Source organism: Hemicordylus capensis, chromosome 17 (assembly GCF_027244095.1).
Source record: "Hemicordylus capensis ecotype Gifberg chromosome 17, rHemCap1.1.pri, whole genome shotgun sequence".
Classification (NCBI taxonomy): domain Eukaryota; kingdom Metazoa; phylum Chordata; class Lepidosauria; order Squamata; family Cordylidae; genus Hemicordylus; species Hemicordylus capensis.
The window spans coordinates 12,670,654-12,697,021 of NC_069673.1; the positions used below are offsets into that span (position 1 = coordinate 12,670,654).

General features: G+C 44.2%; 1 protein-coding gene across 10 annotated transcripts in view; it reads right to left on the bottom strand.

Annotated features, from left to right (window-relative positions):
• RALGPS1 (Ral GEF with PH domain and SH3 binding motif 1) overlaps window positions 1-26,368 on the bottom strand; it is a 167,997-nt gene that overhangs the window by 15,223 nt on the left and 126,406 nt on the right. For 3 of the 10 annotated variants that reach the window (XM_053281812.1, XM_053281811.1, XM_053281813.1), the window contains exons 12-15: window positions 21,373-21,440; window positions 13,434-13,538; window positions 1,739-1,865; window positions 748-899 (exon numbers count right to left, since the gene is read on the bottom strand). In XM_053281812.1, coding sequence (XP_053137787.1) covers window positions 748-899; window positions 1,739-1,865; window positions 13,434-13,538; window positions 21,373-21,440 — 452 coding nt within the window. Of the gene's footprint in view, window positions 1-747; window positions 900-1,738; window positions 1,866-9,584; window positions 10,209-13,433; window positions 13,539-21,372; window positions 21,441-26,368 lie in introns of those variants that run through there. The other 7 variants (XM_053281814.1, XM_053281815.1, XM_053281817.1 and 4 more) reach the window with 4 other exon arrangements.

Consider the following 26,368-nt stretch of genomic DNA (forward strand, 5'->3'; position numbering starts at 1 on the left):
TGTGATGGTGGCACTTTTTCACATTCAGGTTAAGTGATCACGACAGTGTATCATGCATTCTGATGAAGTAGGCTCTTGCATGTGGAAGCTCATGCCATAGTCAATCTCTAAATCGGAGAGGTCTTTTTGGCTGCTGCAGACTAGCAGGACTACTCTTCTGCAATCCATGCTTTCCTCTGGCATGGTTTTGCCATTAAGCACCTCTCAAAATAGCTGTTTCTTCCCTTACAGACTTGTCTGCTGTTGTAGCACCTTTTACCTGCAGCCAAAGTTCAACTTAAGGCTAAGTTTTGCGGACCTTTCTATTTGCTGTGGTGATTATTCCTAAAAGTGGCTTGTGCTCTCCTGCCTTCTAAATGGTGCTCCTCGTACACATTTCAGATTTATTTGAACATTCACTAGCATTTCTCCTTTTTTTATGGAAGTGCCGACACAAATCACAGGAGCGGAACAGTACAGTGACTTAGCACTCCCCATGCTGCGGCTGCTGTATTTCAGCAAGATCCTCCAGTTATCTCAAAGCAGAAGGTTAACTATCTGCAGGTATATTTGACAGAGAAGGTGAGTTGAATATGGTTTATAGGCAGGCGGATACCTTATCTTAGCTGCTTTCTTTCTATCCAAATTATCAATTATCCTTTGTCCTCAGACTATCCTTTCTGGGTGCCTCCCTGAGCTCCAAAACAGAAGAGACAGACAAGCAGAGAATCCAGCAAGACTCCTGATTCCGAATCGTTGAATACTTACCTATGGAAATACCATTGGTGAAAACAGAGCTTAGTGTGTGGTTTCTGACAGGACTGTGGGATTCTAGAACACTGTCATCCAGCAGGTGGCGGGGTTTCTCTGTTGGGAACGTTGCGCTTTTACTTTCAACTACACTGAACTGACACATCATACTGGAAAATTAGAAAAGGGGAAAAAAGGCAAGAAGTTCTTATGTAATCGGGTAACATCCATTCACTCCTGTTTTTTTTCCACACGGACATTGCCTCACTGTACGATGACCATAAACGTCAGCGAGTCTTTTAAGTGGCAGGTAGCTTAATGGGGCCTCTCACATGCTCTGTCTCTCAGAACTAGATTACCGTGATGGTCTATACACGAACTGGGATCTAGCAGTCTATATAACCAACTATTGCCTTAATATAAAGGGTGCTTGAGTGTTTTCATGTTCTTCCTGATGGTCCTACAAATGCTGCTTGCTTAGAGAGCTACAAAGACCATGAGACTCAATAATCTTGAGTTCCTATCTGAGGAAATTCCATCAGATGATGCTGGACAAGTAACATGCCCGCTGCCCATTTTAATCCAACCACTTCCAGCACTAAGTAGAATGTGGGATCTCTCTCTTAAAAGCTGATGTCTGCCATTGTTTTGAGCTTCCCCACGTCTTTCTGTTATTTCAGCAAGCATAGGTGAGGCTGGCAAATGGGCACTAAACAAAATGCAGGTTTCCTTGGGTGATTTACGCCAACACCTCCGACACCCACGAAGGCATGGGGTAAGAGTGGCACCAGGGTATTAGTTTAAAAAGGCAGAAAGAGTAGCACTCCCAGGATCAGGAGATTCTGAGGCAGGCATTTTACTAGGGAGAGTCACTTCTAGGATACTAGGAAAGGGGAGAGGTAAGACCAAAGAAGGATATTCCTTGTGTCAATGAGTTCTCAAAAGCTGGGTCAGATTCTCAGTGATGCCTGAACAAGCTGCAAGATCGGATGTGGACAGGAACACCCACTTGTTTCCCAGGCTGTGACTCTTCCTGTGCCGTGGAACAGGAGGAGTAGGCAGGCTGGTTGCCACCGAGGCATCAGGACAGGTTGGTCTCCTGCTGAACCTCACAGCTGCTGACACCTCTGACGGACCTACAAAATAGACACCAATTAATGCTAAACTGAAGATAGGAATCGCCAGGAATCAGTCGCTTCGTTTCTGGAAGAGCTGAATGGTCCTGTAGAGACAGTTGAAAAGTACGTGGGGGAGGAAGGAAGACAGCATCTGCTTAAGGGTCATCACTGATCTCCAACGGCAGGTGCTTTCCCGAATGCGGCTTGCTGCCTACTGGTGTTACACCATCCGCTCCAATTAAGAATCTCTCCGGTTAAACCAAAATAGCAAGTCGGCCTAAAAAACTATTCTTGCACATCTTTTTGATGACAGAAGTCCCACAAAAAAGATCCTTGGCTATTCTATGACAGAGGCTCGCCAAGGCATAATATGCACAGCCAGAAAAATACTTTGGGCGGAATAATCAATGTCTAACAAAAACATATGCTTCCAGCTTGGTTCGCAACCCTATTCGCCTATAAACAGTTTCTTCGTGTTGACTCGGAGCATGAGTATCTAAGGGAAACGCAAGGATGTTGCATGCAAATCAGAGCCAGACAGATGTTGACTCTGGGGCTTTGAGGAGGTCTTGATGCCAACAGGCTACACATTTCAGGCCAGCAATCGTGTTAGACAACACGGATGGAAGAGCAAGCAAGTTCTTCGGGGGACTCCTCAGGTCGAATGAGACCAACTCCCCACGGTGTGTGACTGAAACAGGATTAGCTATAGATGGAAACAAGACTCCCTCAACTTAAGGCAATGTCTGCTAAAGACCCTGACAAGGAAGCAATATTGCCCAAGGGACAGACAGAGTGCTTCGTTCCCATATCTTGGCATTTTATCCTCTCCTTCCACAAGGTGGCTGCCAGCGATACAGATTTTAGAATGTGAAAGCTACTCAATTTCTAATTTCCCTCAAGTTTGCTTGTGGGGGGATAGGGAGCGGAGAATTCCAACATTACAGGTATCCTCCAGAAAAAGCACCTTTATACAGGAAAATGTGGGAAACCTGAATATAAATAATCATGTGCAATGATCACATAATCTGCTTTACTAGATATGTGCCTGCTAAGAAGCTGTGACTGGCTGCAGCTTCCCAGAGCCTGTACACACAATGAGACACATGCATAGGCAATCAACACAGCTGACAGACCAAATATAGTGTTGGATGCTTAGTGCTTCTGCATAGGAAAATTCTGACTGTTCCAAGCAGTCCCAAGTCTTATGGATGGCTTTCTGCTCTGGTGATGCTGAGGTGTATTAGAGCATACATGTGGAAAACCTCAGTCTAAAGTTAACATTGCCCTGCATCTGGGGAAAGCTTGGTTGGAACACAGGCTAGTGCAGAGGAAGCCAGCAGTCAGCCACCTGCTTGTGAGGGTTACCATTTCCTCAGCTCCATTCAGGGATTCCTGTCTTCAGCTACAGTGAGGAAAAGGACAGCAGATCCTTCAGCACAGAATCCTAATTTACCAACAGAAGCTGGCGACAGTGTGACATTAGACCAGAACTGGCAACTCTTATTTCTCCAGATCCTGAAGTTCTAACAGGTGCTCTTTTTCATCACTACAGAAACAAAACAAACCTTCACGTCCCTAAGACCTTCTTTATCCTGAACAACCCGTGAATATAAGTGGAAGAATGAAGGAAAGAAAAATGCAAATCTGGCTTGGGGAGATCTGGCTAGAAGAGACAGGGAATACACACCTTCAGAGGGCTCTAGTGCAACAATCACTAGTTAACAAGACAATTCCCTCACACACAAGTGTGTGCAACTAAAGGAGCTTCTTGCATTTAACTGCCCTTCCACAGACCTTTAAGGCAATTTGTACTCAAGAGTGAGTCACTTTGGCATTATGAAGCTTCTGCAAAGGCCTTATATTTAAAGGTCAAATGCATTTCCAAAATATGCAGCTCTTGATCGGGTGTGTAATCAGAACCACACACTGAAGATGTTGTAAGTTATATTTCTGAAGATGTTTTTGTGGAATTTTGAGGACTAACAATGCTTCTCAAAACACCACTGGTCCCACTCTCCCCTCTAGCAGAGCATGAATCAGCCATGAGCAAACCAAGATCCATATACAATGGAAGCCCTTAGAGGGCCTACTCATGCCTTGCCATAAGTATTGCCACAACAAGAATTACCACACACAATACCACAACAATACGTTCCTTTTGCAGTGGTGATGTGTCAGTTGAGTTCCACTCATCCCAAAGGCCCCAGCATAAAAGCTAGTGGTGCTATGCTTGGGAAAATAAACAATGACTTTAAATCTATTTTGTAAAGTGAATATGGATCCATACTACTGCAGTGTCATGGTGATGTATGTGTAGCTACTAGCTAGAGCTGAATTTATCTAAGAATGGAGTGGTGGGCCAAAGCTGAGGATGTAATGTGTACGCACAGGGCTGGGTCTCTTGCATCTTTTACCAGCATTATACCAGTCATACCTTAACGAAGAAGAGCATCTCCCCAGCCAAAGTCTGAGTAGAGTCAACATAACATGACCCTTCTCTTTTGCATGAGAGGGCAGATGGCAGAGATGGCTATAGCATCTCCTGTACATAAATAGAAGTGATAGGATAAGGTGACCTCCAGATTCCACTGCAGTCTGAAGCTATGTTACCAGCTGCACCCACAATGCTACAACGCACACCTCCAAACAGTTACACGGCTGATTCTCTACAAAGGCAGTGCCCTCAGGCTGCTCCTTGGCATCTTCATCCCATCACCACAGATGCCAAACACAGAACAGCAATAAACACTCTAAATGTTTTGGGTGACTGCATTTGTGCAGACACCTCTGCTTGCAGAGCCAGTGCAGCATGGTGTGTTTTGGGATCGATCAATAAATATACCAAGCTTTGATTTGGTGGCAGTGGTGGAGGGGAGGTGGCTGGAGGTGCAAACACAGACAAACTCAGCCCACGGTGACAACCCTGACAGATCAAGAACAGAGCTGTCAGTTTCCGTTCTGTACATTTCTGTTGTGTTAAGCTTAAGCAGGGATGTGAGTGTCTCTTCAAAGCCATGCAACTTGAGCCATATAAAACTGAGCTTCCAGTGGCACCAGAATCAATTCCCTTCTGTTTTGGGTATAGATCAGCTGTGGGCTGAACTAATGGAAATGCAGCACTGACCCCGGTTAAACTAGCAGTGTAACCAAACCCTTAATTTTGTATAGGAGGTTGGGCAGTATAATTTTGTTGCTTTACTCAACATCCCATTGAAACGTTTTGATAGTTCTTTTTGTTGCAAATGAAAGATGTGGGGTTTTTTTGTGGTCCCTTTGAGAAATTAACCCTGTTCTGGGCTGAACAAAAGCTGTTGCTTAACCATGGCTGGAGACTTCTCAGTTTAGAAATAAACTTGTGAAGTGCATTGTGTAATCTCTGCATTCAGGCTCATCTCCACAGCTTCTATTTGGTGCAGAGCAAGTAACTAACCTTGTTTACCATATGTCAGCCTCTAAATGCATTTGAGATCAAGTAATTCTGGCTTTGGGCTCCCACTAAATGAGGTCATCTGCTACCAAATACCTCTCCTGTTTATTAGACCCCCACTCTGTCCTGTTCTGGTGAATACTATTTCTATGAACGTTCTTACACCTCCCAGTGAAACAAATGGCATCTAACATGATTTTCCAATCACTTGGCATGGAGCGAGGCAAGTTTGGTTTGCATTATTCCTCTGCATTACTGTCAAGATGATGCTGGCATAGACAAGAAATAATGTTAAAAAGGTATTAACCCATTATTACAAGCTGTTTATATTAAGGGACTTGAGAGAAACCCAGCAGAAGCTGACGAGTGCTGTTTAGAAAGCTGTGGCAGGAACATTTGGAAAAATTGACCACGTAGCTTTAATATCCCAAAGGATCTCACTGTTTTTCCCTTTGCATAATTTTTCCATGAATAATCATTCAAGGACTAGTATAAACGAATGGTTACTTATGCAACTCTTTATTAGAATATTAGGCTTCTAGAGTGAAAGGTTTTAGTTCACCAATTTTGTCCTAATTAAACAAAACCAGGAGCTAATAGATCTCGTGCTGAAAGGACAACTGAAAGGAGAGCTACAAATCTCATGGCTGGGAGTGGGATATGTGTACAACACACTTTTAAAGAAGGCTTTAGAACTGGTTCATTAAAAAAATGCTATCAGTACTTGCAAACTGCAATGGGTAAAGGTCTATGTGAAATCTGGCTAGATTAATTAGCAATTGAGCAGCTAAGTAACATAACTCTGGCCTGGTTAAGAACCAGCCCCATAACAGAACATCAGAGAAGAATGTCAAACAGAAGGCAAGTATAAAACGTGCTGAATTCCGACTATTGTGAAAGGATAGTTTTCCTTGTGGTGGTGTTTTGACAAAATGCCTACTAAAATCTGGCACATGTACAATACGCAGAAGGCCCACAAGTCACATCTGCTGCCTTGCAGAGACCAAAGAGGGACAAAAATACAGCATTTAGTCATTTGTAAAATTAAACCCTCCTTTTGGCTCACTGGGCAGGACTGTGAAAGGCGAAGACAAACAAATGACCAACAGAACAAGAGAGGGAACCCGGAAAGTGCTTTTTCTTTTGACTGCTGCCAACAGCCATCTCTGCCCGAGTTGCCATGTACAGAAGCCGTGTACATTGGCTTCCATCTACTGTCTACCTATTTCATGGAATTAGCCTGGAAGAATAATGCAGTGGAGGTAGCATCTCCAAACCAGTGGTGGCGATTTAGTTGGAAACCTCTCTCTCTGCCAATATCTCCACTTCCTTAATATAGCAGACCATTAATCTGGCCACCAACTCGCTATGCTTCCTGAGGGCTCCTTCATATTTTGCATTAAAAAACAAACGAACCCAACCACCTATATCTATTGCATTAACTAAACTAGTTAGGTTTGGAGTTTTAAAACGTGCATTTGATATAGATGTATACTACTACTGGGAACAACTGATGGACAGGGATTCCCTGAAGCTGGTACCACAGAGAGCGCCCTCCTGTTGTTATACTTGTAATTCTCCTCCTGTGGGTCAGAGGACAATGACATCTTGCCCAATGGGCAGGTGCAAGCCCCACCAGTGAAGAAGGAAGACCATTAGTCTTACATGGGGGGCCTGAGAGTAGCTTCCAGGACTTCTTGCCTATAGTTTCTCTTCTACAGCTTTCTGAATCTTTTCTGCAATTTGAAATGTATTAATTAAGGATCGCAGATCTTTGATTTCAAATCAATATCTCAGTTTATAAAATGCAGATGACACCCGGATGTTTGCTTATTCACTCCCCAAAGAGAAATCATTGTTGGTTTACAGAAAGCATTTCCTTCTCAGTGTCAACACCCTTCAGAGCTTTGCTCCCATAGGAAAATTTACTTTGCCCAGGGAACCAATGACGAAAAAGGAGCAAAAGGGAGCACAGACTGTTCTTGTGCCTCACTTTAGCCCAGAATGACTTCAATATATCATGTTAGAGGATTCATCCAATAGCATCTTTTTCTGTCCTCCTAACAGACACCAAAAGGTGCCTCACTGCCTGTACAAGCCTAGATTTATTAGGCAAACTAGAAGACAGCGTCATAAAAGGTGCTTGTTCATTTCACTCACAACTGAGCTTCAGCTGTTGCCTGGTCTGTCCTGGGCTTTAGGATAGGCTGGCAGATTACTGACTTTGCTGTTGGGGAGCGAGAGGCCAATGCTAGTGACCAGATGTGGGAGGCATTGGCTTGTCCATGAAAGCAGCGACACTATGGGTATGTACTCCTACTCCAGTGCACCTCCTATTTCTTAAGACTGCCCATGCCAGGGGTGCTGCTGCTATGAAGGACAAAAGGGGTGGGTGGATGTGTGTGTGTGTGTCCCCTATCCCTACTTACCAAGGATACAAAATATACCTTCACATGCATTAATTTCAAATTTGAAGATACATTTTAAGAATCTTGAGCCACCATCTGAAAAGCAGGCACAGGAAAACCGAGCCAACCAAGGAATGCAAAAGAATCTAAGTGGAGCATTCTTTCCCACTCCATGTATCTCGATAATTTCATAAAGGCAAACAGTTCTCTGCAATTAGCTGAGCACAAGGAGTGCTCTTACTGTTCCTCCAAATAAGCACAGCTCAGCCAGAAGCAAGTGGGAAGCATTGACCTTGTGGTCTAATTTAGCGTGGCGGAAAGGAAACTTGGTCTCCCGGATCCATTCAGTTTTCACCATATGTATCAGGATACTGCCCAAAAAGTCATTCAACTTGTGACGTGAATTATCAAAAAAAGGACTAAAGTGGGGTCCAGATGTCAGGGCTAATTTTTGCCAAGCTTTGTTACTTCTTTTAACTCATGCATGTATTCTATAATTGCTTGTTAGTTACAAACTTTCCACACTTTCTAGTGATTTTACTGATGACCACCAGAAAGGTGGACTGAATAACCATATGGATGGATTAGCAGGCTGGTAGCAACTAGGTTTTTCCTTTGGTATTTATGCTGGCCTTGGGCCGAAATAAACCAATACATACATGCTAGCAACTAGAACAAAATGCTATGAACAGTTGTCGAATGGAGGTTATCTGGTGAGGCAGAACAACTTTACTCCACAACTGCTCCCTATTGGCTACCAATCACTAAGATTGTTCATTCTAGCTCATCAAGTTGAGGGGTGGGTCCTGACTAAAGATAAAATCGGTTTTGCACTGCTGGATTAAAGGGCTGCTGTTTGCAAGGTTGTCAAAAGCTCACTGGCTTACCTTGTCTGGCAATACGTTTAGGATACAGGACGACTGTTTCAGTTGGCAGTTTACAAGTGAGTGAGCAGCCAGTCTGATTCTCAAGCCATCTTGTCTCACACTGTGGCCACTTCATGCAAATACAGCAGTCAGCTTTGCAACAACCCTTCTAAATAAGATGCCACCATCTTTTGCTTCCCTAACCCCCACCCCGAGATCCTGCAGAGCTGGAACAGTTTGACTCAATTAAACAAGTCTTCATCTCAAAGACTCTGGAAGCACTTTGAGCCTGCACGATTTACAACAATTTCCTAGAAGTGATTCTCACCGGGAGCCACATTCACCCAATTGTGGATCTCTGTATGGAGGACTCTTGATGGAGAAGTATGAATGAACTGATGGACATGAACCCTGTTTAAAACTCTGGATCCCATATTTACTGCAAATTTACTGTACGATTTCTAACAGGCACCTAATGGTGCAGCAGGGAAGTAACCTGCTGAAGGAGCAAGAGGGCTGCCGGTTCGAATCCCCGCTGGTATGTTTCCCCAGACTATGGGAAACACCTATATCGGGCAGCAGCGATATAGGAAGATACTGAAAGGCATCATCTCCTACTGCGCGGGAGATAGCAATGGCAAACCACTACTGTATTGTCTATCAGACAACCACAGGGCTCTGTGGTCATCAGGAGTCGACACTGACTCAACGGCACAACTTTACTTTTACTTACAATTTCTAACAGTTAAGGGTCCAAGAATTAATAAGTACATAATACAGGCCAGTTTGTCAAATGAGGGGGAAGTCATCACTTTATCTTTGGGCAATCTGCCCTAGGAGGATGTACAAGATCTAGTTCCTTTTGTATAGCTCTGTTCTGTGATTTTGTAAAGGCCTCATTTTCTCAGTAATGACAACAATTTGTGAGCGGATAGAAATATTCTAAAACCCATGGCAAAGAGAAGTAAACAAAAGAGCTTTTGATAGCTGCGAGGAAGAGGAGGATTAGGAAGCCTTATTGAAATGCAAAGGACAGTCTCTGGAATGGGGGAAGAAGGGTTACAATGCAAGTTCTCATGCTGTCCTTGAAGACTACCAGAAAAGAAGCTATCAAAGCCATGAGGCCATAACAAAGAACTCATAGGAGAACTGGACGTTTCTGGCTTGCAATAAATGACTGGCTACTAAAACATCTCCCAAAAAGCTATTTACTAGTAACCAAGGCTACGCATAAAACAAATGGCATAACTAAATGTCAGACTAATTGTTTACATGGAAAATGATGCTTTCCTTTGAATCTAGAATGAAGTTCCATCCAGATTACGTCACCGGCGTAATATGCTGACTGACCAAAGGCACACAAATGAACAAACATCTTTGTGCTCGCTTTTCAGATGCCTTTTTTTTCTTTCATTTTTTAAAAACTCCTATGTAGCTTGTACTCTAGATCTACAAAATGTGTTCACGTTGGAAACTCCTTCCAGGGCCAGAAAGACTGAGCATGACTGGGCCAATTTCCACCTCATTACAGTAATGTAATTCCTCTGACTTCAGGGAGCTGCTCTTCTGCATTCACAGTGGGGTAATGGAAGCGAGAATTCTCTTGTCGGGAAGTATTATGGGGCCTCAACAGTGATGTGGTTTCATGGAGTTTAGCCTGAAGAAATCCAAAAAACAAAGGATCTATTTATGGCTGAGCATTGCCTTTGCCTTGAAAAGAACAGAACCTGCTCAGCCTCCCCCTCCCCAATGAACCCAATGCTATGTAATGGCAGGAGACAAAACGGGTTAGTTAAAATCCTCCACAATCTTCCCCAGAGATGTTCTTGGAAGCTCACAGGTCAAACATTGGAGAGGCCTAACACAAAACAGCCCAAACCGAGGAATGCTTCACAAATGACGTTTTTCCTACACAGAGATAATCTCCACGAAGGGGAAGAAGTGTACAATGTTTCTTGTTAAGTGTGGCAACATGGATGTATATTTTATCACAAGGACGTGGGTTGTGAAACCGATGCACATGCTGGGGTCCTGACTTGCCGCTAAATAAACACCTCCAAAAACATGTAGCAAGTGAAACGGTTTCACCTATGTTGAGATTATCTCTGTGAGCAAAGCAACACATGTGAAGTCGGCTTTGCACACACAGAGTCCACAAACCTTGCTGTTTTCTTAAGATTGATCTCCCCCTTCCAGTAATTTTATTTACACGTACCCAGAAAGACCTCAAAGCAGCTCTGCACCAGACCAGCATGCATCTAGCAGCAGAATTTGAGCACGGAGGACAATTCTTCAACACTCTACTACGTTTAAGGGTGATCAGATGTTGGGAACTTATACAATTTCTGCTCTGTATTATGTTAAAACATTCTCTGGGAAAAATTATTGAAGTGTATGTTCCAAAACAATCCGTCTGCTGGCTGCAGTGCTCACATTGGACAGTTCTTAGTCTATGTTACAGGAACACAGATGGCTTTTTTCATCCCAGGCACTGGATTGGAAAATATGAACAGTTGAAATGTTTTAAATGATGTCCAGATATATATTCTTCCCCAGCCCTTGAGCTTCTGTGATAGAACTTAAAATGGTTCCCAGGAGAGTTCTGAAGCTCCTAAAACCCAAGATTCTTGGTAAAACACCCTGCACTGGAAAGCTATTTACTCCCCACAAATGGTAAGAAGGGGCTAGCTCCACTCTATGAGTAGTAGTCAGAATTTAGCACCAAAGGCTGCAGAGAAATGGAATACCACAGGCACCAACATAAAAGCTACCCTGTTGTAGAAGGTACTTCTATCCCTTGTCCACCACTTGGCTGATTTATACAAATCAGCCTGGCAAACTCAGGCAGACGCTGGATTTCTCCAATATTTCAAAACCAGAAACGTCGGCAAATAAAGCAGTTTTCACTGAGCTTCATGCAGTCACGGGACACTTTGTTACGAAAACCACATTTCCATGAAATGATCCTGAGTGGAGAGGGTGCAGGCTTGTGCTGAAGATGGTTATCAGGTCTAGAATGGAGCTCTTAATTCTGCAGTCACAGACAAGGAGTCTGGAGATTTCCTTGCAGTTAAGGGCTCAAAGGAGTTGCCACTCACCTTAATGGACTATGGTAACCTTTTTCATTAGAACAACACGAGACTCCTATGTCAGGTCTGTACAATGTGGCAGCTTATAAAAGGGGGGACATTTACACATTACCCATTTTCTGTATTGCTGAAACTCAATCTCTTGCAGATGGAATAGAGAGCTTTTAGCTCACGGCAGTATAAATAGAAGTCAGAAAGACATGCAGCCTGGTCCTATGCACATTGACTCAGGGGAAGCCCCCCTGAATTTAATGTCACGTGTGCCCCAGGAAGTCTGCCAAGTAAACACTGCCACCTCTGAACTCATCAGGAGTGTCTTCTGAGTAATAACCAACCATAAGATTTGTATAACACATCCGAGTGTTTCAAGTGCTCCACATATGTTCCCTTGATGCCAGACCCAAGGGAGTAACTTGTCCAAGGCCATCTAGTGGCGAAGGCAAGATTCAAGCCAGGGAATTCCCAAGGAGCGGCTCAATCGACTACAGCAGCTCTCCTGCCCAGGATCATGTCGTCCATTAAAAAAAAACCCCACCCCCCACGTTGGGAAGCATCAAGAGGCCATTGAGTCCAACACCTTGAGGCAAGGTGATCCTTTACCCACTAGTGACCTACACAGAGGTCAACCAGCACAATGTCGACGAGAGCACCATCGGCAGATGCACTACAGAAACTCAAGGAGCAGCAAATAAGAAAAATTAAAATCAAGAAGCTGAATCCCCAGATAGTAGCATAAAGGCTTCATGGGCTTACTTGGCAAGTATGCATTAATTAGCCAGGAGTATGAATCCACAGTTTCCTCTGAAAGGACCCTCTCATGACTGTTCCTCTGTGATGTCTCCCTCCTGCACTGCAGCCAGGTGTCTTCATATTTCCCTCAGTCTGCCTCCCTTGGTAATCTTCCTTTGCAGCCTCCCACTTGCGAGTGCCTCCTCCCCACTGGCCTCTCTTTCCCCAAGCTGCTCCAAATCCACCAGCTTCCATTTGCACTTCCGAGTGGCACTTCCAAGTGTGTAACTAGCTGCCACTCAATCTGCCAATGCACCCTAAAGATGCAGCGGGTAAAGCAGCACTCCCATTGGCACCCAGGGCCAAAGGTGGCTTCCAAGTCAGCACCGGAATTCCAGGCCATGCTGCAGGTGAGCCATTTTCTTATCTTTATGCATACGCCTTGCCATCCATAGCATGATCGATCTGCAAGAGTTCAGAAAAGGGCATCCTTTGATTCCTATACCAGGGTGGCCCATAGTGGATTGGAGGAGTCAGTCACTGAAGGAAAACATGCTGCACCTCCTTATGATGGAACACAGTCACGCCCGTCGCTGTCTTTCAAAGAGTTCTCCCCACTGAACACGTATTAACATCCATCTTTCAGAGAACTGTAACTTGGCTGACCCTGGGCAGAATTTCACAGCAACAGCAAAAGCCAGCATCGCCACTGCAAAAGGGACACGCTGCTGACCCCACCACGTTGCAAATCTATAAGCCAAAGCATGGAGCCAATAAAGGAACTTGGAGGGAAGCATACTCCCCCCCCCCGCCCCTCTCATTTTCAGCGGTGACTGAAGTTTCTCACTCAGAGCTGGAGATAAGCCCCATGGCACAGAAGAGAGCGTCAACTTGGGGAAAGTTATAAACTGCTAAAAATAGGGATGTCTAATGGAAAGTTCTTAGAATACCTTAACAACAAGTGTCTGCACCAGCTCCATCTACAACATGTATGACCACACTGAAGATCTTTGGTCCCTGGTCAACAGTTTGCAGAGCCCTTTCTACTGAATCCTCGTACTCACCCAAGCAACTCTGCTTCAACTGCTTGCTTGAGGAATGTTCACGAATGTCTGGTTGTGAATTCACTGTAACAACATTTTTATAGCCCTCTGGTCCGTTAGCAGGCACTTAAAAAACAAAAAGAGAACACGACAGGAGCTGGTGGCATTCATTGTCTAACTGGCAGCAGATTAGAGCTTTCCAGCTGGGCCAGGAGCAACAGTCAGTTGTGGGTCTGTCAAAACTGCATGCTAGAGCCAGCTTCAGACAGAGACTTTAACGGGAGAATGGAGCTACAGAAGTATTTTCATAGCCTGCCTTATTCTACACACAGTGATTAGATAAAATAAGAAATGAGAGGAGAGGACCAAATCTGGGCAGGTGCTCAAAAAAGGTTGATTGTGATGCACTACAGCCCAATGCATTTGAGGGAGAGCTTCAATTGTGAGCCCTTTGGGGACAGGGATCCATCTTATCTTATCTTATTTATTTATTATTTCTCTGTGTAAACCACCCTGAGCCATTTTTGGAAGGGCGGTATAGACATCGAATAAAACAACAACAACTACTACTACTTACTACTACTCCCTGGCTCGGCTACTGAACATCCCCCCCCCTCTCTCTCTCTCTCACACACACACACACACACACACACACACACACACACACACACACGACGGATGCTACTGAGAACTACATTCCCTCCACCCTGCTTTTTTAATAAGTATGTAGAGTGGATCTTTCCTTGTTTGTTTATAAGCCAGGCTGGGCAGGGGGAAACCCTCCTCTTACTGACTAGAAAGAAAACATTATATTTTCTGGGTAAGAGGGTGTCTTCCAAGCCAAAGTCCTGTATGCCATTTTGAAAGAGGCTATCAGATCTTGGATAGTCTGTATTTAATTTGGAATTGTTAATTGTAGTAACAGCTGGATTTCAGTTGCAACATTATTTAACTTTTGGACATATTAAGCTGCCTTCTACTGAGTCAGACCACTGGCCTAGCTGGCCCACTATTGTCTACTGACTGGCAGCAGCTCTCCTTCAACGTTCTCATCACCTTTAAATGGAGATGCCAGGGACTGAAACTGGGGACCTTTCAGATGCAAAATGTGTGTACCTGAGTCTAGGGACCAAGGATAGATTGGGACTCCTGTTGGTGTACTGATCACCCGTCTGCACAATGGAGTCCCTAACTGAGCTAACGGACAAAGTTGTGGAGTAGGCATTGGAGTGGCCTGGGTGGTTGTTGTTGGGGGACTTCAGTGTTCATTTCGGGACACTGCCAGGAGTGGCTCGGGAGTTCATTGTGGCCACGACGACTATGGGCTTATTCCAGTTGGTTTCTGGACTGATGCATGATGCTGGTCCCATGCTCAATCTGGTCTTTTGCTTTGATCAGGGTGGCGTTCTGTGGGTGGCAACTCCTGGCATCTCCCCATTGTCATGGATGGATCACCATCCGGTTAAGGTAGGACTGACAATCAAACCCACCTCTGCCGGGGTGAAGGACCTACTAGGTTGGTCCGCCTGAGAAGGTTTTGAATCCAATAGGATTCCAAGAAGCCTTGAAAGGGTTTGTCTCTGTTAGGTACATCTTGAGGGTAGCCAGACTGGTCTCTGGGATAACCTGAAGGGAACATATAACAACAATTTTAAAAGAACTGCACTGGCTGCTGCTGTTTCTGAGCGAAATACAAAGTGCTGGTTATTACTTATTAAGCCCTAAATAGCTTGAGCCCAGGGTATTTAAGAGACCACCTTCTTTGTCATGAACCTTGTCGCCAACTGAGATCATCTGGAGAGGTCCAGTTACGGTTGCCACCAGCTTATTTGGTGGCGACTCTGGACCAGGCCTTATCTGTGGTTGCCCTGGAGCTTTGGAATGTGCTCCCCACTGAAATAAGAACATCTCCTCCTCTGTTTTCTTTCAGGAAGACCCTCAAGACGTACCTATTTTCTCAGGCTTTTAACTGAATTTAATTTTAAATTATTTAATTTGTTTTCATCTTGTGATATATTGTTTTTATTTGTCTTGTGAATTGTAACCGTTTTTACTCTGTTTTACATTTTTGTGTTTTAACTCTATACATCGCCTAAAGATGCACATATCAGACAGTATTAAAATATGATAAATAAATAATAAAAGAGGTGCTCTGCTACTGAGCTCGGTCTCCCATTGCTAGATGTACATATTTTATAATATTTAAATATTATGTTTGAATGCATATACATGATTATTACACTTTTATGGGACCAAAGGATTCTTCAAATAGACCATCATGCATTAAAATGACTGAATGACAGTAGTAGTTTCCTGCCAACTATCAACTATGTCCTTATACCTACTTTCAAGTGTTATAGAACTGAACACCAGTCGTTTCACCATGGGCTCATTCACTCGGACATCCTGCAACATAATGTGTGCCATTCACCTGCTGGCTGGGCATTTCTACAAAGGGCAAATGAGTCAGTAGATGTCTGACCTAAAAATGGCAGCGGGGGGGGGGGAGGGGACACGACATTTCTGTCTCCCAGGGCATTCTGCTGCTGACCTGAAAGACACCATACTTCGACTGAAAGACTTCAAAGGAAGGCTTCATTGTGAAACGGCTGAACTAAAATTTATCAGCAAATTCAATTCTATTTAGCTTGGACAAGCTGTAGGCTTGTTTCCCAGGTGTTAAATCTACATAGGTAGTAAGATTGCATCTCCAGTGACTGCATCTGTGAAAGAATCACTCTGTTCCCTTGTGTACATTTGGGCTCTGCATATAAATATCACAAACCTACAGCTATCTCTTATATTTCATTGCCTCTGGCTCTGGAGTTTACGAACTGTTTGTGGTTGTGAGGTATGTGTGTGTCTATACATACACAAGCATACTGAGGATAACATTTTGCATATTGGATGAAATGGGCACCAAGGCTTGTGCCACAATATTGTCGCCAACCTTTATGGTGCCATAAGGCATCTCCCTCTCTTGGTTTTGTTGCATAATATTGGCCATTTACCATTGTCTTGCTCTGAAGAAATCACGACAGTCTGAAAGTAACCCAAGATCATACAGACAAACCAAAGAAAAAAGTGGCAAACAGAGGCAGACACATTTACTAAAATACAGCGATGTGCATCGTAGGTGGTAAACCAATTATCTTCCTGCAAAGAAATACGTTCAAATGGTTTCCATTAAGCTGCGAGACAAAATAAGGCAGAACCTCTTTCCAAGTCAAGCGAGATCCTTCTTCGTATCTCACATGGCACTTCAAAGGGAATGCTAGATCTTGTCAATATGGCAACACACACAACTGGCACATCAGTGATAGCTTAGAACAGAAATTGCCTCTGGCACAATGGCTACTATATCAGCTTGCATGTCCTGATTTGTTTAGTCTGGTTTAGAGACATATTTATACTTCCTCTCATGTTCCAAATGAACTTCTGAATGAGACACTGTGCAAACTGCATTCCTCTTTCACATATATATCTTTGATACAGGATATAGCACAATTAATTTGGACACCTCAGCAAATGGGCAATTGCAGGAAATGAGGATCACTTTCATGGACTCAGAATATGGATGGAAACACCAAAAATGGAGAAATCAGGAACAATGCAAAACAAAAACCACCACCACACACATTTCGAAGTTGAAACCATGGGGGCTTAAGAAAGTTTATGGGTGACAATTTCCAAAGGGAGAAAGCCACTTGGGTCTTTCTTTGTTCCTCTGAATGTCAGACCCTTCTGTTTCCCCCATTACAAGTAGATGCTTGGGATTCACCATTTCTGGACATCTTGTCTTTGGTCAAGCCCGCTGCTGGCTTCATTCTAAAGGCAGTTTACCCTAGGACAGACCTTGAATAGCTCCACAGACTTTAAGGGCATTAAAGCATTTCAATAAAATTCGTCATGAAGCTTTTAGGGGGGCACAGAATGAATCACGGGTATCTACAGCCTTCATTTATTATCTTTATAGTCTTGAATGTTTTAGCCAGCTCAGGATGTTTCACCACTATGGGATAAGCCCTCTCCAAAGGAACAGGATAAGAGGACTTTGCCCTGGAGCTAACAGGGAAATTGCAGAAACATCACAAGCTCTGGTTGGTGCTTAATCGTTTTTTAAATGAGAGGGCGACTGCCTGGAAGTCACACCCTTTAACCTAGATGTCAGCTGCAGTCCTCAGCTAACTACCCAGTTTAGTGCCACAGGGGCCTGAGTAAAGGGGCTGCTGGCTACATCGCAACAGCAATCAGCTATCCTGCTCTGAGCATGTCACTATCTGCTTTCAAAGCTGCAGGGCCTCTTGGATCTTTGCAAACACTAACAACACTCCTTCGCATTTATGAAAAACACGGAGTGTGCAAAGCACGCCAAAGATGTTGGAATCTTTACAACAACTCTCCAAGGCAGGCCAGCCATCGTGGCTCAGACTGCAGAGGCAAAGGTGGTAAGGCAAAGCTGAGAGACAGCAACTTGAGCCTATCCAGTGAGTTTGGGGCTGGGGAAAATTAGAACCGGATATTGGTGGCTCACAGCCACTGCTTCATACCCCCATGCATGTGAACACTTTTAGAAAATGCAAGATTTCCAGTAATTAACAACAGGAAGCATTCGACTGAAATGTGACCAGCCATTTTAAACTTGATAACAGAGCTCTCTCTCTCCCCCTGGAAAATGTGCTTGCTGATACCTTAGTCAAGAGAGGTTTCTCCTGCATCTCCAGTTTCTTGACAATACTGAATGATGCCATGCACTATGGCAGGAATGTGGTACCACGGAGAAATTTATTGGGGGAAACGAAGGGTTCCTTTGGCTGTATTTTCCACGGCATGCATAGGAAGTAAGATTTACATGTTCTTGGTCTGCTGTAGCATTTTAATCATGGAACACCTCATGGACATGCATGTTTGTTCAGCTGCACAGACCCCGAAGAGGCATATTTTACAATTATAACAAGCTATAGAAATCCTGTTATCAACCCTCTGGAACAAAGAATTCTGGAAGAGGTTACCACAATGGCATCCTCTCCAGCACTGGGTGGGTGCCGTGTGCCGTGTTGCATAATGTCTCAGCATGAATTAATATTTGCTCAACACATATCAATCAATATCACTAGAGCGTAATTCATTCAGTTTACAGCATAAGCTGCAGTGGTATGAATGCTTGCATGTTAGCATGGCTACACGGCAGGCCAAAATCCTTCAACAACGCGGATTTTTCATGTAAGAACTGTCTAGACAGGCCCCCAGGGAAAGAAGAATCTGAATATTTATGGCACTGGAGGTGGCACGTCGAGGGAGGTTATTTCACTTTCTGATTCCTTGGTTGGTGCTGATAAAACAGGGATGTCTGCCTCCAAACCCAAGTGCATCAAACTCTTGTGGTTCATGTAGAATTTGTTTTTTAGTTGTGTTCCTGTACACATCTATATTATTTCATTTCAAAAATCACCACCTCCAGTCCTGGCCAGTGGAAAGCACAGTGGGAAGAAGCCTGACAAGGAGGCTCTGAAGCAATGCCACCCAGGACGATGGATCCCTGGCAGTTCCCCCACGTGGTAAGGAGGGATGGTGGGGAGATGGGCTTGGCTGGGAATTTGGCCCCTGGGCCAAAGCCACAGACTAGAAGCTTAAGCTTCTAGGGCAATGCATCCAAGTGCAAGAGAAGGCAACAGCAAACAGGGAATAAAAGACATGATCAAGCCATGTACAGGCTCTTTGTAGGCACCGGGGTCAAGAAGAAACAAACGTTTAAGAGGCATTTTGACGCCACCCGCTTCAGGCCTGATAACAAATCCCTGCACGGTTCCAAAGCTTGCTTTGGTCTTTTTACGCAGTTTGTGACAGGGAGCCAACCAGCCAAGACAGCAACAAAAGCCCACTCTGGAGAAGGGAAGCAGATGTCTTCAAACCAATATAAAGAGGGCTTTTAACGTTAAAATTCAGAAGTCAAAAATACATAGTTTACTACTGCAGATCTATCTCACACAGCCTTTGGCCCTTTCCAGCTCTGTGGGAACTCTCTGGTCCTGGAAAGACTGGCAGAAGTACTAGAAAACGGTATTATTCAGTATAAGAGAATGTGCAGTAAACACTGGACTTGGAGTGTGAGTGCGTGTGGGTGTATGCACAGCCCCAGGGCTGACCCAGTGAATCTCATCTTTGCAAAGTATCTCAAGCAGATGCGCTGTGTCCATTTCATTTGTTGGGAGTCACATGGTAGTGTTACTCTCACATGGTCAGCCTCCTTGGTCATTTGCAATGGCTTTTGACAAAACAGGATCTGCAAATATAGTTCTCCAGAGGGGCTTGTTTACTGGTTTCAGACAAAGCTTGAGGTAGGTAAATACACTTCTACTAAGAAGACTGTTAAGAATGTGTTCCCCCTCCTGTTTCTGCAAGTAAGGGATTAAATTTGAAATAAGAACTGCTGTTCCCTGGATCTTTATCTCCCCAAGTGAACTGCCTATCCATGATTATAGGATTAGTCATTTTCCTGCAGATGAATTGCATAAGCCCTTCCCTGGCCCATGAAGGCAATCAGATTAAGAAAATTAAAAGGCAAGCTCCGATTTCTCTTGGGCTAGCCACACACACACACACACACACACACACACACACACACACACACACACACAAACGGTCATTAATGGTAACAAAATTTCTCAGTATATAAATGCATAAAGAAATTGTGGTATCTCATGTAGAAACTAACACCACTGCCCTGCGATTTGCTTCGAACTGGTCCAGTGTCTTCATGAAATGACCGCTTGCTTCACATTATAAGCATGTATAGCTGCTACCTGCAACTCCACTGATGACACTGCTGCAGCTATCCTGGTTTCTTTATCTCCCATAGCACAGCACACAAAGGCGAGGTTCTGACATTACACCAAACCATGGTTTAGCAGGAGCCTCTGGCCTGCATGTGCCCCTCTCCTCTTTGTGTGCAAGGGGAGGAGATTTGCAGCTTCTGCTCCTGGTTTGAAACAAACCAAGATTTGTTGTTGCGTTGGAACCCGGCTTGTTTTAAACCAAAAACAGTGGATGTCGAAAATGTGAAAAGAATCCAAAGATTGTTGGCTAGTGAGAGCATCCAAAATGAGGGAGTAACTAGTGAATGTAGTCCATTACTAAATGCTCACTCACTGACACGTCTGTCTGGGGCATTAAGGACACCAGACACCAGAGGGGCAGTAAACATTCCCTTGGTTGATAATCTCAACATTTCGAACATTTGAAAATGGATGCTGCTGTCAGGGTCTGAAATCTGGTGAATGTTGGGATTCATATATGTGAACACTGACAATCCCAGACAAATGTAGTGAACGTTTGAAAACTCAGATATACACCAGCCAATGTCAACGCTAGTTGCTCAAACAGGACTGTCAACATTCAAGAGGTGAAAGAGGCAGGTATCAGTTTCTAAGTGTATAAGCGACAGCCCGAACTTCCCTGATTCACTACTTTTCTTGTACAGTACCACAACCCCCGATATACGGTGGTGCTGCACTGGGAGAAGCCTTCTGCTAATTCCTGCAGAAGCCTTCACAGAATTTTCTCCTTCTGCTCACAGGATTCAAGCCTGCCTGCATGAGAAGGTCAGAGGCTGATTTTCTCAATTGCTCTTGCTTTAAGATATAATGGATGCTGCAAGGCCTGCTGTCCCAGTCTCTGCCCTAAGCCCCCATGGACACTGTGGAATCTGACCCTTCGCTAAGAATTGGAAATAGTTTCTTAACCTCTGAGACATGCTGTCAAAAGCAAAACAAACAGGCCGAGGTTGTGGGTCGTGACCACATGCAGACATCAGGGTGCCACTGCAGAAAGGAATCACCAGGGTGGTCCTCAGATGGAAAGTACTGAGTAGCCCCAACCTAGAGCAGAAGGCTTCGGAAGCAGCCAGATTAAGCAATGCTGTGTTGTTGAGCTTTCACATCCCCAAGAAGGCATTTTGTACCTGCAAGATCTTCCTTTGAAGATACCAGTCGCGGAGAGCTGTTTCCTGGTTCAATTCTCAGGGACAATCTGGAAAAAGAGAAATTGTGACATGGCAGGAGTTAAACAGCTTAATGGGAGGCAAAGGGATAAGCTTGTTGTTTTGTGTTATCAGCTGAATGCAGGAAATCGAGCTTGGCCTGGTCATTTTCTTACATTCTTTGGATACAACAGATGCAGAACTGGAAGCATTCAACTCTTGTCATGTGGCGCTCAACAGAGGTTTTTTTATACAGTCAAACTACATAGACCTTTAAGAGGAGACTGTTAACAAGATTTAAATACCACAAAACAGTAGGTAAGGTGTGAACCAAATAGAATGCTTCTTGTGCTTGCAATGTGGGGATCAGTGGATAGTGGTCCATGGGCCAAATCTGAGCCCTTGAAGGGTGACGCATGGCTCTGCAATTACCAGCACAGAAGCCTCTAGCAATGGCCTCCTGCAAAGTCCCTCTGCCACAGCTGCCATTCTTGCCAGAAAGGGGTGTGGACCTGCCAGAAGGCCATTGCTAGAGTTGCCAGGGGTAGTGAGGCTTGGCCCCCTTCCCCTTCCTCTGTTTTCAAGGGGCCTTCTGGAGCAGAGAGATTGACCCTCCCCAGTGGGAAGTTCCAGTCTGCAGAAGATGGTGGAAATCTGCTTCTCTCAGCAGTCCTCCTTTTGTTCTCTCATGACCTCCAGGGAGCCCTTCAAGGGTAGAGCCTCATCTTTTATAGTTCTTTTTGTAATCAATTCTAAGAATGTAGGATTGAGAAGGCTATTTAAAAAAAAATCAGTGTGCATTTGAGAAAACGGTGTGCCTCAGTTACTCATGAGTCTATGTGCAGGCAGGCTTTGTCCTGGAGGGTGCAAGGGTGCTTTGCCAAACCAACAAGCAGCCTGCGCTTTGCCGTCAGAGTGTCTCTGGAGGGTGCATTCCTGACACAGATCCCTACCCCACTGGATTAAGATGCCTGGTTTATAGCCTTCCAGAAGTGGGCTGTAAATCGGCACTCTCTGACGAAAAGGTTATTTTAACCATGGTGAAGCAAGAGGTGGGGTTCTGCACAGGCAGGGAAAGATGAGAAGGGAAATACAGAGACAAAGCATGCATTGTAATAAGCCGGCTCAGGTTCCCAAATCCTAGCAGAGAGTGCTCCGTTATCAAAACATTGCCCACCCCCAAAGCATGAGCTATGCCCAAATCTGTTGAGGAGACATCTATGAAAATGAATTTCCCCCTACAACGGGCAGTAAAAAAGCATTAAGAGCCTGAAACCTAGCCATATCCATGGGTTCTCTCTCAGGACCCGGGAGTATATTCTATTACTTCTCAGTTGCCACATTCTTGATATATAACTCAGAAATACCACAAATCAGCTAGCCCAGACCAACCCAAGGCTTGGCATAATGCCATGGCAAAGTGCATCACATCACCTGATAGACACACACAAATGCACATATATCCTCTAAGGCCAGTTGGGAGAGGTTCTCACAATCATGTAACCTGTCCCAACCCGTCCTCTCCACAACTGCCCCCAGGTGCACACACTGGTAAAATCTGGTACAATTACATGCACAATCTGCTTGTCAGGCAGACCGGGTTGTGTCTCCACAGGAAAACCTCCTGCTACTTTGAAAACCAGAGTAAGATCCCTGAGAAGGCTGACTTCCTCCACAGTTCAAAGCCACTGCTCTTGCAGCCAAGAGAAATTTTGAATTTGTCTATTTTTCCAATGCGTTCAGGGGAAACCGGTTTCAAAATGGCTTTTTCTTCGTGACAGAGAGAGGAGAGCTTCCTTACTACATAATGGGGATCACATCCAACTTTTAAAACATCAGATTCTACTCCAGTGTCAACTGCTTATCTAACAATTCTGCTTCAAGTACTGCTAGCACATGATTTTTGTGACACATTCTTTCTGCCTAGATTGACCACACACACCCTGGAGAAATAAGCCGGGGTTATTCCATGCTCCATTGCATCGTTTTAGGGGGTGAGAGAAAGGGGAATCAACAGAAAGCATGGCAGCCCTAATAAGGCAGATTATTTTGCACTGTCCCAGCCTCTAAGGATAGGTGGTTGCGATTCACTGATGCCTGTAAATGAATCACTCCTTTCTGTGAGAGGAAGAGCTCCAGAGGTCTACCTTGAAGTTCCCATTGGTCAGAGTTCAGCATCTAGAAAAACGACTCCTTGTGAGAAACGTGGAATGCTGAGGAAGTAACAGTACATACACAGCCCACAGCATGCCGCCTCTGATGTGGTTAAAGGAGATTTTGGAGAGGAGCCTTGTTCCCCGTGTGCCTCTCTAAACTGGATGCAATTAAACGATCATCTTTTGGGAATTCCCCAAGCTGTGCACAAATAACCCAACAGCATTCATAGCATCCTGTCCCTGGAAACGGACCTTTACCCACTGTGTGGCTGTACAAGTGTTCCAGTGATTGTCAGTTCATTGCTATGCAGATCTTCTCTTTGCCCGTTTGGAGGCCGTCTGTCCCAATACGATTCCAGATGTTTATTTATCCAGAAGGGATGGCTGTTTTCTTTGCGCAAAGGTTTTGCAGGTTTGTTTTCAGGCCCCCCTGCTGGAACAGATTCTTGGCTGATCTTGGACAATTGTACAGTTTCAGGGTGTTATCCAAGATTTAAGGAGCTTATACACAATGCATTTTCCCCTTCACTGGGGATTTGCTTCAGACAATAGCTCGCACCTTTGCAGAGGTGGAATTCATGGCAATACTGCAGCCGAGGGTGTGCCAAATGTTTGCCTGTTGACTTTCAAGTTGGAAATAGTGATCTCAGTGTGCGCATTTTTTCATGCTTGTGTGTAGCGTATCAACCTCTTTCAAAATTGTTCAATGTAAGTGCTTCTCTTATCTATTGCTGCTTCAGGATCACTTCTTCCTAGAGCAATTCCAGCCAACCGGGAGAATGTCACATTACATAGTCAATCCGATTTGGCACTGTGCTGTCACTGAAGCAGCAAAAGAAGTCTACTCTGAAGTGACAGTTCTTCCCTAATAGACAAGGGCTTGCATCCCTTTCCCAACAACCCTTGAAAGGCTGCCTGGGGAGAGGGAGGAGAGATACAGGACTGGAAACGCCTTTCAATGCTGACGAAAATGTTTGCAAAGATCACCTCCACACTTCTGTATCAGTCAGTCCCCAGAGGATCAAAGCAACCACCACACGCAGGCTGAAGAAAACACGGGGAAGATGACCATCAGGGCATGTGTACAATTCCTCCAAGATACTCTTTTGTAATCAACGGTGGCACATTTCCTATAGTCTTAATAGAGGCTTTTCTCCATTTATGCTTGCCCAGCTGCCTCCTGTATGGTAGAGGCAAGAAAACACCCCTTGGACTGTTTCCATCGACCGAGTGTTCTTCCAAATTGGGGACACGTTCAATTCTAGTGGCAGCTTAGACAGCGTAGGAGGGGATATTTGATGCTTATAATCTTTTGGTCCCTGAACTGTATTTTCCTTGTGGATTCCAAGCTTTGTGAGAACCAATGTTGCTGCCAAACCACAGCCAGATCCTGCTGCTGTTAATAAGCACTGCATAGCAAAGTCATCTTCAAGTAGCTCCAGCCATTTCAACAAGACCGACTGCTTCCCGGCATTGCTTGCCTTCAGTCCTAGGATAGGAATTTTTACAAACAATTCCCACATCTGAACAGGTTTGTATTACCTGCTGCCTGGATGGATGCAAAACATCTCTACATATATTCACATAGGAGAATTACGTAGAGTCCAAAAAAATGATCTGTCTGGTGTGTGTCTGGTCCTCTAGTGCTGACTCTTGTCTAGGGTCCTGTGAAGAGGCCTGGAACTTCTGAGTATCCCCACCCTGCCGAGCTCAAAATCCCCATCAAAGTCAGTTTGGCTTTGTACACAGTTTGACTTTGTGCAATTTGTACACGGCACTGGATGCATACTTTAGTTCAAATCCTGCAAATTTGTTTCATCAGAGCTGCATCCTGATCTAAGGTCGGCAAAATTCCACCTTGAGTCTTGGTCCAGGCTCTGATAATATAAACGATTTTATGGGCTAATAAACTCTTATTATCCCACCCGCATAAATCTTGTTTTCAAAAATCAGTGATGGCCTTTGCCATTACTGGGCTGGACATCTGCCAGCTGTCCCTGATATACTTGGCAACTTCACTCCAGAAGTTCATATCATACAGACTCCTATGGAATTTGAATGCTCTTGAGTATAGTTCAGCCAGGGCTCTGCAAGTGGTTCTGCTAAAAATAAAATTAAATGTTTAAAAAAATATATCAGGGAAAACCTATGGAGAAACTGTTTGATGTTTGATTTGGCATCACTCTTACTTGAACTTCCAGAACCGAGGAAGCAGAATTCAGTTCCCAGACGGCTGCCCTGGTGAGGAAGCATGGCATGCTACTCTCTGGCACACGATTAGTCTGTCTATCATTTGTGCTTAAAGCTGAACACATAACATTTGCTCAGCACTTGGCTGACATATATTCCTATCCATTCCAGGCAAGCAGATTAAAAAGAGAGTTGCAGAGAAAATCTGGGTGTATACTCCAGATCACGTTCACTGATTAGCTTCTCCATCACACCCGTTATTTCTATTTATGGTTTATGTATTTTGAAATTTGGGTTGGTGGGGAATACGTGGAGTATCACAGCAAATTACCCCTGGCAATTCAAGGCAAGTAGATAAAAGTACTTGGCTCTGCACATCTACAATGTAAACCTCTTCCTAATCTAAACAGTAATATGCAACACACAAGACAGCCCACCTTTTTTCAGAACACTGTTGCTTTTTATAGACTATAATTAATTTATAGAATTTTCTCAATAGCCCTAGTATAAATACTGTGACCCCACAACAACCTTTTTGTTGAGATGTTCACCATCCAAAAATGTCTTTAAAAAACTACTATAAGCTATAATATCCATAGCTTAATACTTATGAATTATACTTCGCACCCTGT